This window comes from Cricetulus griseus, chromosome 6, assembly GCF_003668045.3.
Source record: "Cricetulus griseus strain 17A/GY chromosome 6, alternate assembly CriGri-PICRH-1.0, whole genome shotgun sequence".
In the NCBI taxonomy this organism is placed as follows: Eukaryota; Metazoa; Chordata; class Mammalia; order Rodentia; family Cricetidae; genus Cricetulus; species Cricetulus griseus.
Genome location: NC_048599.1, coordinates 113,108,484 through 113,126,747, shown reverse-complemented (window position 1 = coordinate 113,126,747; position 18,264 = coordinate 113,108,484). Strand labels below are relative to the sequence as shown.

Below are 18,264 nucleotides of genomic sequence, written 5' to 3'. Positions count from 1 at the left end.
AATTCTTTTGTCTTCCTGTGGGTATCCATTATACTTTTTGTACAGGTGGATATAGAAGCACTATATTATCTATAATTTATATTTAGATTTAAATCTTGGTCTGCTATTCTACCATCTTTTTCTATCAAAATATATAAAACATATAAAATGAACTTCTGTTATAGGTAGATAACCGGATAATATGTAGATAATCAGGATAATAAATGATTCTGATGCATTATTATCATACTTTCATGTAACTGTTCATGTGTCAGTATGAGGTAGGATATTTTGATCATTATATTCACTGTGTAGTAAAAGAGTCAGATTCTTCTGTAGAGGCTTGTGTCTGCATATTCATCCCCCTCTCTTCTTCCTTTGCTCCCTTCCTTCTCCTGGACCCTACCCTTCCTCTACTTCTCTTCATTCTCTCTTCATCTTCTCCTCTTTAAAATAATGAAAACAAAACTCCAAAAAGATCTTAGCCCAGTATCAGAGTACATATTCTTGTTTTCCAAGGATGCCTTCTTTATTGGAATTCATTGTGCTGTTTGCTTTGATTGGAGGAAGTGCTTATGTTAAATTTGTTTGTTTAGCTCCATTAGACTTATATTTCTGATGCTGCAATGGTATTAAGTGTGTTCGCCATAGTTTGTCACTTATTTGGTACTTGTGATGATATATATGTAATATATATATATATCATCAGCTATAAACTTTTAATGACTGAGAATGTTGTCTCAGTCATTGTCTAGCAGTATTTGGTACTTGGAAGTTTTAGAAATTTTGTTGGTATAAGTCTTAAAGTTCAGTGATTTCAGTAGCTATCAAATATGTGTATGAAAACCTATAAAATTTTGATACAAAATTGGGGGTAGGTTTTTGTTGTTGTTCATTTACAATATGTTTCTTTCCCCCAAGGTTTCCCAGACAAAGTCTTGTTTTTTTTTTTTTTTTTTTTCTTTTTTCCCTAATCTAGGGTGTCAGTGTAGAAGCAGTTGATCCAGTGTTCCAAGCCAAAATGTTGGATATGCTGAAACAAACAGGAAGGTAGGTTATACACTAGCATTTCTTATAAATGAGAACTGCTTTTGGAAATGTACCTTACAGTTAAGGGGTATTTATGAGTATCATTCCAAAGGGGTGGAATCATTGTAGTTGATCTGCCTGTATGGTGTCTCTTGACATCCTGAATGAAAATCTACCACTCAGAAAACTGCCTTGTATTAAGATTCTCAGCTGTCATGTCATAGTCTTGTACTATAATGTTCCTCTGTTTAGCATCTAGAGTTACTTTCTCTTCATTTGTAATCGAAAGACGTGGTGGCATCATGTGCATATTTGAGAATTGCAGCGGAGTGCAGTTCTGAATAAGTGTTTGTAGACATGAGTTTTAAAGACAGTATAATCCAAGTGTTTCCCCCCTCAGACTAAGTCTCCCAATAGTTGTCGTTCTCTTGCTCAGATTCTTCTACTGTGGAGAAAACTCCAAGATTAGTGTTAGCAAAAGGCTCAGCAGCTGAGCAGAGCAGTGCAAATTGGTTTTTGACTGAGTTCCTAGTTCTACTGCTGCTTTAATTGATATTTAATCCTTTCACAACAGTGGATCCTGGTGTCCATTGTTAAAAAATGTACTGTGTGCCTGGAAAATCAAGCTCCCAGAGCTAAGGAGTTAAAGAGTAGATATTTACTTGAATGCTGAAAGGCTAAAAACTGGCTCTGAGAAAGTGTGGTAACAAGGTGAAAAACTGAAAGCCTTATCTACCACTGCTAATGTGCATCTCTTAATGATAGCACTCCTTTGTCACACTTACTCATTTCCATGTTTTCTGGATAATACGGTGTCCGATTTCAGAGTTTCTAATGGTGCTTTTTCACACCTGTGTGTTTTTCATCTTTTCTTAATTTATACCCTGTTAGTGTGTTGTTTCTTTCATATCATCAGTGTATTACTTGTTGTGTTCTGAGTGTCTGAATGCCCTCTTTGTTTCAGGCCTGAGATGGTTGTTGGTTGGTATCACAGTCACCCTGGCTTTGGCTGTTGGCTTTCTGGTGTGGATATCAACACTCAGCAGAGCTTTGAAGCCTTGTCGGAGAGAGCTGTGGCAGTGGTTGTGGATCCCATTCAGAGTGTAAAAGGAAAGGTAGAGTCAATTCTAACTTTATTGCCATCTACTGCCACTTGTTATACACATACATGTAAAAAAATCCTTTTTATTTGAAAGTGTTCTTAATTAAACACATGTACACAAATGCTTTTTATTTAAATTCTACAAGTCCATAAGTATATGGCATGGTATTAACAACTTAACAAATTACGTAGGGATTTTATTTTTAGTTTACTATTATCATGAATGAATATTTTTCCTTAATTTTTGAAAAAAATCATAAATTTTAATGTTAAGACATGCTAAAAGCTTTATACATCCCATTTCCATGTTTTATCATCCTATATATATCATAAATATATAGGATGTATAAAGTCCTATGTATACATTTTATATATATATATGTATATATATATATAGGATTGTTATTTATATAAAACAATGTTTGCTGATTTATACATTCTATTAATATTTCAATATCAGCACATTTTAAAAATATTTATTTAAAGGGCTCTGTTTTTTAGACATTATGCAAGATATATTCTGGAGTTGTATTTTCCAAATATTTTAGACAATGAAAACTTGCCCAAAGACTTGGTAATCAACCATTCATGTATCTGTAGTGAGGACACAGATGAATGATTAAATATGCTGACTGATTCTGAAAAGAGGTTAGCTTGCAAAAACACATTGGGTTATATTGTTCTTTGTTGAAATCTCTTTTGTTCTTGTTTAATTCTCTCTCTCTTTTTTTGTTCGTTCTTTCGTTCTTTCTTTCCCCTTATTTCTTTCTTTCTAGCCCCATATGCCATTTTCCTATTTCCTGCCTCATGACAGCAGGGTGCAGCTCTATTATCACCTTCACAGAGCTGTCTGCAAATGTGAGAGGCAATTCGATTTTGCTCAACCACAGGGAGAGTGGATTAGAAAAACTACAGAACATACAGAAATTGGCTAGGTGGTTACTGCTTTAAAATACTGCTGAGGTGTCTTGTTTGAGCATGTACTTCCATTGTAGTGCAGAATAATTGTTAAAGTCAAATCACAATACACTCACGGAATCCTTTTTTTGCAGGTTTTACGAATAATTTTTAAAGTACTTAGAAATAAATATTAGCTTGATATCTATTAGACCTAGAGTTTGATAGTGGTGTGGATTACATTTACATCTACTCAGCAGCTGAAACAAACTAAGTGGGATTGTTAAAACACAGATTCTTTGTGTTACAAATTTGAAATTGAATGTTTTTTGATACCATATTATTATGATGTATAAAAATTGAGGTCTTCTTTAAAGCATGATCCTATGAGATGTAATGTAGGTTTTCAAAAGCAAAAACTGTCCCCTCAAACAATAATAATACTACCAACTGATGGACTAGCAATTTAAGATAACGTCTAGTGTTAGCTGTATCCCTGAATTTAAATTTATTTGCCTTCTTTTTTTACTAGGTTTGTTGTGACTTAATACCGATGAAGGAATTGAAAATCCTTATTGCTTACTAGCTTTATGGTTTAGAGTACAGTATAACTTTCTGGTGTTTAAGGTGCCTTTTCAGTAACATAATTTAATAATAATTATTCTAGAAATACAGAATTAAAGCTTGTGAAGCTCCCTTCACAGTAGTTTATAAGCAATAATTAAGGCTTATCTCTCAAGTGTAATTGTAAATAGCAGTTTTAGCTTAAAAACTTATATTCAAGTGTTGTACAATAATGAATTCTCACTAGTTCTATTTAGTTGCAATTCATATTCAGTGAAAATTACAGTTAAAACTATACTTTTTTGTATAGGTTTTGTCAATGTAATTTTTAAAAAAATATGTAAAATTACTTTATGTTAATTGAAATGATCAGTTTGTTTTCAGTATATAGTCCCATCTCTGTGACATCTGAGTTTGGTTGTATCTTATTCCTCTTAACTGTCAGAGCTTTTGACAGTACAAATCAAACAAAATGCTATTAAATCTATGATGGAATATTTTAGTTAAATCATGAAACTTAAGAATACAAATTTATAAAAATGAAAAATAGCATTGTACTTTCCCTTCCTGGTATGTGATTTATCAACACTGTCAAAATATTTAGTAAAACAGTGATTAGATCAAGAGTTAAAAATGACAGTTTTAGTTCCAACAAAAGTTGGAACTCTTCGTACTTTTATTAAAACCTCTTTTCTATATATTTTCATTTTTATAAATTCCAATATTACCTATGTTTTTGAGCAATTTAGATAATTGTGGATTCTTTCTCTGTCATCTTAATTCCTTCCTAGTAAGCTCAGCTTTTGTTTAGGGTGACTTGAGTAGACTATAGTTTATTGAATAATATCTGTATTAGAGTAGTAACCATTTGGACTTAATCCACTACTTCTGTTACTGTTGCTATTACTGTTACTAGTAAAAATAAACATAGAAATCCAACTCTTATAAAATTATATAGCCCTTAAGCTTTTTATTTGCTCTTTAATATTACAATTTATGGGTTATTCATAACCAGAGTAACTCGGGAGTGGAAAATGAGCACCAGAGGTCATTGCACAGACTTTTAAGTTAGTGTGACAAGGTTATCACTCCCTTCAGCTTCCTGTAGCCTAAGTCACGGGTGAGAACTTACGTTTCTCTCTAAATTATCGAAACAGTAGTTCATACAGTTTATAGTAGGTACTATATATATGAATTGATTTTTCGTCCATGTGGTGGGTGTTCTATTAATTTTATGTTTAGATAGGTTTATTCCCTTGGACCTTTGGAGACATCCCTAGGAACAAATGGCAAGACTACCATGAATAATAAAATGCACTGTATGATGAATCCATACCATTCAGTGCTTTATACAGTTCAAATGTTTTAAATGATACAAGAGAAAGTCTTTGCTGTTGGAATTCATAAAATAAGTGGAGAGTAAGCTCATAGAGATTTCCATTGAGCTCTTGAGTTAGTGAAATAGTTTTGAGATTGTCTTTTTTAGTTTTCAGTTTATTTGTAAAGTGCACATATCCAGATATTTTATGCTCAGATCTTCCAATGGCACAGTGGTAGCCTCTTGCCTAGTTTGCTGTGTAGTCAGACTGTAGTGGGGCATGATCCATCCAGCACAGAGTCTAGAAGTTGATTCAATGTGTCACACTGCTACACTTCTTTCATGTGTTTATTGCAGGGGTACTTTGAGCAACATCTGAAAACTACTATGCAACTCATTTATACACTTAGGTGTTAATTCTTTAAAATGTTATTGATTTAAAGCATTAACTTTTCTTAACTAGGTTACTGTTAGTATGTAGATGCTGCGTTCCTTCATAGTGCCTGTTTTCTGCTGAAAACTTAAGAGTAACGAATGACCATTTAATCTAAGCCACGGCTGGGTTTTCTTCAAACTTGTTTACTTAATCTAATGAGAAATAGTAAACTTTTGAAGATGTATTTATCTAATTACAGATCAGAATCCCATATTTACCAAAATATAAAAGTACACTTTGATAGCATAAGTAAGTGCAGAGTAACATAGAAAGCAGTATGCTTTGAGCAGAGCAAGTTAAGCTGTGGCTAAGCCTGGGAGGCTGGATGAGCAAGACACTGCTCAGAGAAGAAGCACTGTGCCATGTGGGAAGACAGAAGAAGGAGAACTGTACTAGGTGGTCTGTTTTCATTCGTTCACAGAAACTAGAACTTAAAACAAGGTATCTTTTACTAAACATGGAGCTCTAGAAAATAAATACAAACAGGAAAAATGAATTAGAGAATGAATATTCCAAGGGCTTACGCCCCCCCCCCCCACACACACATGTTTAGGGATTGGGAAAATGTAGTTTTCACATTTCATATTAAATTTAAGATGGTGATAGTTTTGAATTACTTAAATAATAGGTCTACTTTTTTCCCATTAAAAAACAAGTATGTAAAGAGATAAAAATCTATAGTATTTATACAGATGATATAAATTTCCAACAAGATTTTAATGGCATGTAAGGGATGTTATATAAAGGTAGCATTTGTTTTAAGCTAAAACTTCTGTGTTAATAATACAATCAGTGACCTAATTGAGTTTGCTTTAGTACTTGCTATTCATTTCTAGTGTGTGATTATGTGTAAAATTAATTTGAATGTAGCTGTATTAGTTTAGGAAAAATAGAGTTTAGGACAATGAATGTCCCATTACCTATAAGAATATTATTGACTTTTGGCTGATTGAATGCTTTCACTTCCCTAACAATCTAATCATCTCCAGCTATTCACACTGTGCTGGCTATGTACTGGAGATACAGAAAAGACTAAGCTTTGTCTCTTACTCTTAGTGTAAGTTTTGTGTGGGTAACAGTGACTTTAAATAAGAAATCTTTCCTGCAATATCACATGTTCATTTTAAAGATGATTTTGTATGTGATTTGACATGAGCTCAATTGTCAGTTTTAGAGAGGCTTTTCTGAACTTAGACCTTAGTTTTGAGATGTTTAATGTGTTACTGTAATTTCCTAAGAAGAATTGATATAATGGGTAAATTTTCTTCAAAGACAGAGGGGATTCCTCAGTTATTATTAGGCTATTAGTTAGCAGAGTAATAGATGTTTATTGCCACATTTTACATCCTAAATAGACTTATTGTCTAGTTTTTATTCTAAAAGAAACAGTGTTTGGTGAGACTGAGAGGTGAGTCTGCTTCTCCAAGTGCTACATGCACTAAACTAAGAAGTAGTAAGAAAATGAGAGTATATATTGTCAAACCTAATGATAAGGCTTTTTAAATAGACAATTGATAGCTTTTTTCACACATAAAATAGTACACAAAAATACTTGCTTGGAGTTTTTCATTTTGTTATTTATTTTATGCCATTTTGGTGGTCTTTATTGTTATCCCGTAACTACTCTTAAGGAGTAGATACCCAGTATTAAATCCTTAAACCCTACTTTTGTATGACTGAAATTTAGTCTTTTTTAGTTTTTGTGTTAGTGTAGTTACTACATCAGATAGCTTGCTAATAACTAGTTAACTGGCTTTAGTGTCCATATAGGTACAAATCATAGTTCTATCTCTTATATGTGTAACATTTCATTTAATTTACTTGAGTTGTATAAACCTTAGTTTCCTTATTTATAAACTGATGTTATCTGGTTATTATCCATTACAGTTTACTTCTTAATTATTGAGATGGTTTGGAAAGACAATTACTACCTATTAATTAGCAAAATTTAAAATAGTTAAATTATATGTAGGAATTTAGTTGATGTTTTTCATGCTAAATACATTTATCTTTTGAGAAATGCTAATTTCAATGGCATAATTTGGTTGTATAGCACAAGATACTATACCTGCCTATTGCCATGCTAACACTTTGAAACCTTAGTCCTTTACTACCTAGGGGCTTTTCATCCTTTGCTTTATATGGATTCATCAACAGGAACATCAGTTTTGTTACCACAGTTTGTATACTAGAACAGGATCTGAAATCACTTGTTCATTTTGTGTAGGCTGACTGTAGCTACTAAGACAACTGACACTCTAGTTGGTAACAGACAGCAACCTCTTGAAGCTCATTAGAAGTCCCCTAAGGAGCTCAGTATTAAGTGTGCTATTTGTGACCTGTGAGTTGAAAAAGATCTATCATGCTTGAGTAAAGGTTCTAGACATTTTTCATTATACGTGTGTGTGTGTGTGTGTGTGTGTGTGTGTGTGTGTGTGTGTGTGTGTGTGTGTGTGTGTAAAGAAAAGGCCATGCATTTGATTTGAAAAGGGGGGGGTGTTCATGGGACGGTTTGGTGGGAGGAAAGGGAAGGAGTGACAATGTTTTGTTAACTGTGTCATGTTAGATGCTGCAGGGATCATGTACCAAAATGAAATTAGACAACTGACAGATTTATTTGGAGAAAACAATCATGATGGATAAAGGCATGAACTTTCAGACATATTAAATTTGACCATGCCATGGGACAAAAGGAAATTGGCCTGACCATAGGTTGGGTGGTGGGGCATTGTTGATTCATAGTTACTTTTCAAAGATGTCTTTGTTTTGGCAGAGATGATTAGATTCTTGTGCCATGGTTGTGTTTAGGGATGTGTTTAGTCATTGGCTGGGAGCAGCCCAGGGGATGTCTTGCCTGGTGTGACTGCCCAGTGTATTAAAAGGTGTAGCAGCTGGAGTTTAGAAGTCAGCTGTGCTGTCCACAGCAGGTTCTGTTAAACCGAGAGAGATCTGAGGGGAACAGCTCTGTGAGTACCACAGTTAACCAGAACTATAGTGACAAGTACACATGTATTATTTAATCTTATCCCCAACTCTGTGAGTAAACAAGGCGATTGAGACAGTAAGTAACTTGTCTTAAGTCACTTGGCTAGCAGGTAATAGGCATAAAATTTGAGAGGACTCATGTGTCTGGCATGAGTCTGACTCATGTGTAGGCACTCAAAACTCTTAACACTAGGCTGACTATATATATCCACTAAAAAATTGTGCTAAACTTCCTTCTATGACTTAAGTATATTCTTCTCGTGATGTTTCATGGATCTAGAAAATGTCTAATTACCTTTGCCATACTAGTTTCTAAAAATTGATTTGTTTTCATTAAGGGGTGTATGTTCAAAACTTGTGGGTTTAACTCTTTGAGCTTTGGTGCATGTCTTCACTTGTCAGAAAACTACATTATGCTAGTTCTGCCCCATCCCTATTCTTCCCTAGTATATTGAAATTGTAGTACAGATCTGTAACTACAGTAAGCAATTCTCTGAGGATGAAGAAAGAAACTGTACATTCACATAGGAATTTCTTTTCCAGAGCTAAAATTGACATTTTATAAATAATTTCCATGTTGCAAACTTGAGACCAAGAAATCACAACAATTCAGTGATATGCATTTGGCATGAGTCAGTTTTAGTTCTTAGTGCTTTTCATTGGAAATGGCATAAAAAGTAAGATATCTCTGAATTTTTTATGCTATGGGCTTACAAGAGGCAGAAAATGTTTTTATCTTATAGACGCATGGCAGTGCATAGCAGCAGAAGTAACGAAATGGTCACAAACCACCACAGTATTTCCCAGGTCACATTCATTCTTAATTTTTAAACAATCTAAAAACAAACCAAGCAGTTGATAACAGGCCATTTCTTGGCAACAGTGTTTGGTGTGGTGTTGCCATTCTTCTCATTTTCATAGTGATTTAGAGATGGGTTCTGTTTGTCACTAGGTTTTCATGCTTTTAACTATGTAACCTAGCTGGTCACTGTGTTGTCTTCCCTCCTTTCTCTTTTGTAAGTATTTAGCATTGGTTTTGGTCTTATTTATTTATTTATTTATTTCTAACTATAGGTCTTAGGCTGACTTGTAGTCATATAAGATTCTGATTATTTACATCTTTCTAACCCTTTAAGCTCAAGAAAGTGAATGCATTATAAATATTTTAACATTAGTTCTTCTTTTGTTGTGTTTTTGAAACACTTGCATTGGTCATTAGCTTCAGTGTAAGTGCTGTTGAAAATGCCCCTGGACGCTACAGTGAGGAGGAGAGGCATTAACAATAACCACTGCTGGAACTACATATGTAATAAAATACTACCTATCTTTAAGTATGTTGAGTGTTGCTTAAAGGAAATGTAGCTTCCTTTGAATGTAAAAATCAGGATTGCAGTTTGATGCTTTAGAAATTTAGTTTGGTCTTTTAGTGACCTAGGGAAACATGGGTTAAAAAAATAGCATATTGATTGAACTATGGTATACTCATAGAAGTAAAAAATATGGATTAAATGAATTTGAAAATAATTAGACCTTAAATCCTAAGCCAGATTCATCATTAAAATGAAATGATAGGTCTTTGACCCTTGGGTGTGCTTGGAATAAACATGGAACTCAGTATTGTTTTCCAAACTATTTTGCTTTTGTAAGCTAAGACAGATGTACAAGAAAGATGCAGTTTTTATTTTGTATTGGCAGCTTCCAAATATTTAGTATCTATTTCCAAGAGTTGCAATTAGTAAAGCAACCATGGTACTGAAGTCTGCACATCCCTCAGCTAATTATATTTGCAAGGTCAGAGTGAATACATATTTTCAGAAAAATAAAGGGTTATATAAATATGTGTCTTCTACTTGGCTGTTATATCACAGTTTGTTGATCTGGAGTATAATGTGTACAATTCACAAATTTGTCTGATAACAGAAAGTGGTGTGTGATTGTGTTTATTTTACTAACCAGTATATTCACAGCAATCACTTCCAAATATCTCTCCAGTAAAGATGTGTTAATTACAAAACAGACAAGGTCTTCTATTATATTAAAGCTACTAACAAGAAGACAGCAGGAATCACACATGTAAATAGCATCATCAACCCCTATTTTAGTCCTCTGTTTTGATCTGTGAGTTGCGCATAGACCAAAGGTGCTATTAAAGACTGAGTGTATGAAATAGGCAGCATTATATGAACAAAATTTATTCAACAAGAAAACAGACCTTTAACATGAATTTAACAAGCCTGAGAAATTATAAACTATCATATGCTGCAGATTCATGCAGTGATAATAAACAAAAAAAGGAAAGTAAGAGGTTTCCCTAAGCTAGCCAAACTGCTAATGGTTTTGTTATAAGCTGTCTACTGTTGCGGTGACCTCTGAAAAGTCTCAAGGCACTTGTACCAGAAAAAAAATTAACTGGTCAGGCTAGGAAATAGAGATTCAGTGGGTTTGCAGGGCTTCAGCATGGACAGCAATTTTTTTATTTTTCATTCTTCAGTGTGGAGGTTATTGTTTCTGTGGGGAGGTGATTTTGATGCAGTTTTTCTTTTTTAAAATTTTGAGACATACAAGACAAACTAGTTTCATGTACACATATTTCAACATGAGCCTTAAAAAAAGCAGAATGCTTTAAGAATGGATTATTCTTTCTTCCCTTGCTCACCTCAGTGCCTTAAATTCTTGGAGGCTCTTTGTTTAGTACTTTGCATCTTGGATTTATTTTCCTAACTATGAAGTGACCACTTTGCTGTCATTCTGTTGCATCATTCTGTAAATACACAAACATGGAGAAACGCCCTGAGCCTAAACACACCTCCAAGTTCTCACTAGGGCTTTTTCTTGAATCTTACTGTGGCATAATTAACACCTTCTTCACCCATTGCTCATTAGTGTACTGGACATTAATGAGTCTATTTTGATAGGTTGTTCTAAAGGAAAAATCCCCTTGTTCTCACAGCAGAAAAGGCAATTATAAAATTGTACAGAAATTAAAATGTAGAATATATTGCCGTATTTATTTTTTTATTGCATGCTAAATCTAATTTTGGTCTGCAGGTTTTTGAACATGTTAGTTTCCTTAAGACAGTTGCTATAGCAATGGCAGAAAATTCCTTTAATCTTAGTGTAATCATTTCTATTGTTGCTCAGGAACTATCAATCTGAACATGTCATTTCATATGGGTCATAATTTACTAGTTGAACAACATATGAAATTCTTAAAGCGTTGTAAAGTACTCAATTTTTTTAAAAGAAAATTTAGTGTTAAAAATAGGTCATGTTATCTAACTAAGACTTAACTGGCATTTTCATTTACTTTTATGTTTAATACCTGCTAATAATATTCCATAGAAATGATACATTTTTGCACGAAAATTGCCATCTGATGTTTTAGTTTGAAAGCAATGGTATAAAAATGTACGTAAGCATTTCATTGGGATATAAGATGAAATTTCCATAGTTTGTGACATTTTTCCCTAGAAATTATTTTTACTGGACTCTAAGAATGGAATCATAAAGCAGTTGAAACAAAACTGATGATTTGCTGTCTTATATTTACCATTAATAGTTAAAAACAATTGTGTAGGGTTATGATTAAATACTTGGCTTTGAGCAAAAGAAATTTTGGGAAAAATCCAGACCACAAGAATTAAAAGCAACATTTAAACTTACCGTTATCATTATTAGGACAACTGAAGTATACAGACAGCTTAGATTGTATTGTCATAATGTTTTGGTTTGATTTTATGATTGCTGTAACTATAACCTTTAGATTCTTCATAGTGTATAGAAACACTTCTTTGTGTGAAACAGGGCGTCACCATGTAACTCTGGCTGGCCTCAACCTCACAGAGATCTGCCTGCCTCTGTCTCCTCCAGAATGCTGGGGTTAAAGGTATGCACTACCAGGCTTGGCTAAGAAGCCCTTAAGGTAGATTTTTGGACTTGATTATATTTCAGTTGGCTTAACTTGTAAATAGTAGTTTTTAACATTTCAGTGTACTTTCACAAGTTGTATAACCGAAAGCAAATCTGGATAACAGTGACTGTCTCACTTGTTAATACATTTTTTTTTTTTTTTGGTTTTTTCGAGACAGGGTTTCTCTGTGGCTTTGGAGCCTGTCCTGGAACTAGCTCTTGTAGACCAGGCTGGTCTCGAACTCACAGAGATCCGCCTGCCTCTGCCTCCCGAGTGATGGGATTAAAGGCGTGCGCCACCATTGCCCGGCTTCACTTGTTAATACTTTTAAAGGTAAATCAAGAAATGCTATATTTTCAATATCTAAAACTTCACATTTTTAAAAGCTTTAAGTTCTTTCAAATTCCAATGATGACTATAAAAGTGTCAGCCATATAATAGTGGGAAATAGCTGATTCTTGTTAATCCCTTGATATGTAAGAGCTAATTAACATGATACTGGGTTATGAAGGAATTTGAATCTTTAGTCGACAAAAAGATGTATATATAGTTGTAATTATGAGCTTGTAACCATATTATATTGTTTCTGTCTGAAAGCATGGGTGACCTTGGCTTTCTTATGTTGTGCCTCCTAGCTTAGCAGTGGCTTGGATGTTTAAAGCCATCAGACAAGGCATAAAGTATTTCAGAGTCAGAAGAAGTAAAGGCTATCTGACTAGTAGAGAATACATGGGCAAGTGACGTGCTACCTGCAATTTTGTTGTCATTTCAAGTACTGTGATGGCGTAATTGATGTGACAGGGCTGGGTCTTAGATGTAGTCCCTTAGCTTGTGCTCACTTTCAGTTTTAGTTTCCCTGTCATTCTTTTTGACTAGGAAATTTTTAGGTAACAAATAAGCACAACAATGAAGGTTATTTGATGTATGCTTAGTAATGACATATTTTTAATAATAAAAATGCTAAGTTAATATTTTGCTGCTTCATGGAAATCGCAATAATTGGTGTCACCTTACATTACAAGATAGAGGGTGGTATACTGATGGCACTATCAGCAGGAGGTTCTTTTTATTAATGTTATAATTAAATGATTTTCTGGAAGTAGGCCAGAAACAGATGCAAGTTGATCTTGCCTTGTCCACTGTTGCTTGGCACTAACACTTGTTTTTAAAAAGAATTGACTTGACACCTTGTTTTACAGGTTGTTATTGATGCCTTCAGATTGATCAATGCTAATATGATGGTCTTAGGACATGAACCAAGACAAACAACTTCAAATCTGGGTCACTTAAACAAGCCATCTATCCAGGTAATGACTGTAATTGAAAATGTGTTAAAACTCTGTTTTATAATGTTTAAATATGCTGTCATAATTTTAAGATCTAGTTCTTAATCATTTTAATTTTCTTATTAAAAAGTCTTTTATTATTATTGTTTTAAAAGAGAATCCCATCTTTTGAGGCTTTAAGTTTGAACTCAGCATGTGCAACAGAACAAAACTTATATATGTATATATAATTCTTTTCTTGATATCAAGAAAATGATATCAAGATGAGCCTGGTGATGGTGGCATGTACCTATAATCCCAGCACTCAGGAGGTAGAGGCAGGCAGATCTCTGTGAATTCGAGGTCAGCCTGGTCTACACTTCTGTCTAGTTAGTATCTAAGAGGAGGACCAATCAAAGTTTCAGGTGGGAGCAGTTAGCTAACCTATGTTGATTTCTAAACAGTCTTTAAAGGAAAAAAAAAAAGAGTAAGGTTACAAGAAACAGTTCTTAGGTAGTACTTAACTCTCCCTTTTTTGTTTTATACCTCCCTTTGATTAAAATCCTATATGACACATATAAACATTACTTTTGGTAAGTTTATATTTTGTTCTTCTAGTGATATCAACTACTGTTACAGTAGTTGGGAGTTCAAACACTTAATACCCTTTAAGTGATTAGTGCTTTCTTTGTTTCATTCACGTGGCTCATTGTTTAAACAAAAGTCTTTATGTCTGTAAGAAATTATGTTAAATATGTTTATAAGTGCACAATCTGTGTCTGTGTAGGTAATTATTTCTCTAAAGATTAATTAGTAAGACAAAAATACCATGTTTGATTACATAGGACACTCAAGACAAAGACATATAGTAGCTACTGCTATTCCCCCTCCAAAACCTTGTTTTGCCTCAGTGTTGTCTTTGGGGAGTTGTGGCATTAGCAGTTTACCATGGTCCTGCTTGCTTATACTTGATAATTGTGTGTTTTTAAATACTTTTGCTGTTGTCATTCATTCTAGCTCTTCATCATAGTGAAAGGTTTTGTCTCAAAGAACTGAGTATGTTGCTTTTTGAAAAAAAATTTTTTAACAAGTTGGGGGAACTACAGAATATAATGAGTATGAAATAAGCTACCAGTGATTTTGATTGGGCACAGACAAGCCCATACTTGCATGTTCCAAGAGAATATATTATTGGGTCTGTTTAGGCCATGATAATGACCTTTCTTGTACACCCCCATAGCATCATCCTGCTTCATTATTTTCTACAAAAGGTTAAATAGCATCTCACAATCTAGAATCATTGTGATTACTACATGGTATATTTCTCCTAGAAGTTTTCACTAATTGCAAGTCACCAGCTACCTGTTGCATATTTCCTTTTTTTTTAAAAAAAAATATTAAAATGCTGTCTTTTAATTTAAAAGACAGAATTGATATTGAAATCTGATTCTTCTTTATTAATCCACTTGGTAGTTTTTAATCCTGCCTTCTATCTGGAATTAAAAATGGGCCTTTTGAAACAGTTTTCAAGCGTAAGTTAAAAAGTGGCATTATTTTCCCATCATTTTAAATTCGTTTTTCCTCCCAATTAGAAACTGTAAATATATTTATTTCACAGTTTATGTAATGCCCATCAGAATGGCATCTGTTTGGGTGCTTTACAGTTTTAAGACAATTTCAACACTAAGGCACACAAATAGGATCAAGCCAAAAAGGGGCACACCTTAAAATACTTTTATTTTGTAAGACAAACTATATAGAAAGTCCATAATTGAATCTGAATGTCCCTATGTCACATTTCTAAGTTGGTGATAGGAACCTTTCAGAAATAGCATGCCTTTTGTCTTGAGGGGAAAGTTAGCTGTGTTAAGAGGAAACTTGTTCCCAAGACAACTTAGAAGTAAGTTGTAGAAGCGTGACAGCAGTCACTAATGTACACTCTGGAAGTCATTGATGACTCTCTAGCACTTGTGTCTCTGTTGTACTTAAAGATGTAAGAGAATATTGTGATCACATTCTAAACTGTTTAGCAGTTACAGGACAATTTAAATTACAAGTTCTCCATTTAGTAAGTACATGTTTTAGAACTTGTACCTCTGTATTTACTAGCAGAATGTTGAATTCAATTATTTCTAGGTAGTAGACTAATGGGATTAGATCCTTTATTTTCTTATCCATATTTTTAAAACAATATCTTTACAAAAATATTTTATGTGTGCTTTATGTATTTTATGTGCCAGTGTTTTGCCTGCATTATGTTTGTGTACCACATGTATGCTTGATGCCCATAGAGGTAGGAAGAGGGCATCAGAGCCTTTGGAACTGGAGTTCTGTGTGGTTGTGAACCACCATATGTGCTGGGAATTGAACCTGGTCCTCTGGAAAACCAAATGCCCTTAACCTCAGAGCCATCTTTTCAGCCCCAAGAAAATACTGTTTTTTTTTTTTTTGTTTTTGTTTTTGTTTTTTTTTTTTGTTTTTTTTTTTTTTCAGTGCTCATGGCAATATTGAAGTAATTGACGATAATGTTTATTTTATAAGTAACCATGCTATTGGCTTCTATGTTAATACTAAAAGCTATATTATTTTGAACTTGGATCATTTGACTATTATTGTCAATGTTGAGAAATGGTAGTACTTTTTTTTTTAATGATTAAATCTTTTAAGTATCCATTAAAAACTTGTTGGGCTTTTGGTGTTTTAGATCCTTAAATGCCACAATAAATTTTGGAGTTGTCATCTTTTTGGACATTTAGTAAACACTGGTGCCCCAGTGTATGCACTGGGCTTTGAATCTCCAAGTATGGCCCTGAGCATGCATACGTTGTGCGATAGAGTTAAAGTATTTGAAAACATTATTTTTAATAATTATAAAACACAGAGTTATAAAACAACAACAGTGAAACTGTTATAACAGCCCTAAGACATTCTAGATGAAGCAGCTGAGGCCCAGAAAACAACTTCTTGAGTTACTGTTAATTTATGCAAGAACTGCTAGATCTTCTCATTCTTTTATATAATACTTAGTAATTTAATTAAATAAATTTTTGGGATAATTCATATGTTGCTTGTGTGATGCTTTTGTTTTGTTTTGAGACAGAGTCTCACTGTTTATCCAAGCTGACCTGGCTCTGTGTACTCCAGGGTAGCCTCAAATCCAGAATTCTGCTTTAACCTCTTGAGTGCTAGGATTACAAGTATGTGCTATAATGCCCAGCAAGCTGACTTATAAAACACCTGCTGTATCTACATCGGATAATGTATGGAGGTTAACTATAAAAATACACTGTATTTATACCTGTGGTTCTCAACCCGTGGGTTGCCACCCCTTTGGGGGTTAAAAGACCCATTCACAGGGGTTGCCTAAGACTATCCCAAAACACAGATATTTATATTATGGTTCATAACAGTAACAAAATCACAGTTATGAAGTAGCAAAGAAAGTAAATTATGGTTGGGGGTCACCACTACATGAGGAATGATATTAAAGGGCCACAGCATTGGGAAGGTTGAGAACCACTGTTCTATACAGTCCTCCTTCTGCATGAGTTTATGATCTGGGATGAATACCCTAGAGGTATGTAGTGAGCAAGTAAAGTTGGAAGACTGTTGGCTATATTTGTTATATCATGCACTTGCTAGTCTTTCATGGTGCTTGTGTTAAGTTTACTACATTTATCTGAGTCATAGAATTGAAAAACAAATAATGCCACCAAACACCAGGTTGCTTGTTTCATTGACACTGGTGATTAATCTTTAAAATTAGGACTGTCTGAATTCAGTGATTGGCCTCTGGGTTTATTAGTCAGAACCATTGTTGATTTTGCCACCATGTAGATTTTGTAGTGCAGTTAGTGAGTGTATTGTGCAAAGATCCTTGGATGATGAGCAGTTAAACCCAAGCCCCACTCCCCAGTCAGGCCTTGTCTGCTTAGAGGAATGTTCATATTTACACAAATCTTGACCCAGAAGATACAAGATGTGTGCACAGGTAGTAAGTTCAGGGTTAGAGAATCCCTGATTAGATCTGTACGGTACATTTTTATTCAGTGAAAGGTGATCTACTACTTCTAGTAATTATTGAAAGAGGATAAGGATTTAATAGGTTCTCTTAGTGGCTAAATTTCATGTACCAGTTATTTGAAATCTACTACTGCTTCCTATTGGCTTTATAGATTAGTTTTATAGAAGATATTAGTAGTATGAAGATTGGTTACCTCAGGAAATGTCAAATGTTTTAATATCTAATCTTATATTTAAGACTTAAAGTTTAATTTTGATGGAGTGTTTTTTTGTTTTTTGTTTTTTTTTTTTTTTTAGTCAGTAAATCTTTAAAATAAGACTGTTCTTAAAATGTATAGACTTAATCTTACCACAGATCGAATTGTAGCACTACTGTACATCAGCATGGACATGGATTGTAGAGTCAGTGATATGGCTTCAAATCCTCAGTGCTACATATTATATATTAATGTATATCCTCATATTAGCTACTAATTAGGATAAATTAAGAGTTAATGCCCCTTGTTTTTTACTCATCTGTCAGGTACACATAGTCTGAGCCTACTAGATTGTTGCATTAGAATGTGTGGAATATAAAAGCACATGCTAGGAAATCATTAGATGTTCACTTCCCGGCCCTTCTCCTCTGTCTTAGCACTTTTAAGACTTAGACAGTAAAAACCCTAATTAGGAAGCAGTGGTTATTTGGTTAGCTCTGTCTTTATTTCCCGACAGTTAACCCCAAATCCTTTTGATTTTTTACAATTGTTAAAAAAT

The 18,264-nt window shown here is 33.9% G+C and overlaps 1 protein-coding gene across 1 annotated transcript in view; it reads left to right on the top strand.

The window, feature by feature from the left end:
• Psmd14 (proteasome 26S subunit, non-ATPase 14) overlaps window positions 1-18,264 on the top strand; it is an 89,654-nt gene that overhangs the window by 54,743 nt on the left and 16,647 nt on the right. The window contains exons 6-8 of the mRNA XM_027420326.2: window positions 959-1,029; window positions 1,973-2,123; window positions 13,420-13,527. Of these exons, the coding sequence (XP_027276127.1) occupies window positions 959-1,029; window positions 1,973-2,123; window positions 13,420-13,527 (330 nt within the window). The remainder of the gene's footprint in view (window positions 1-958; window positions 1,030-1,972; window positions 2,124-13,419; window positions 13,528-18,264) is intronic.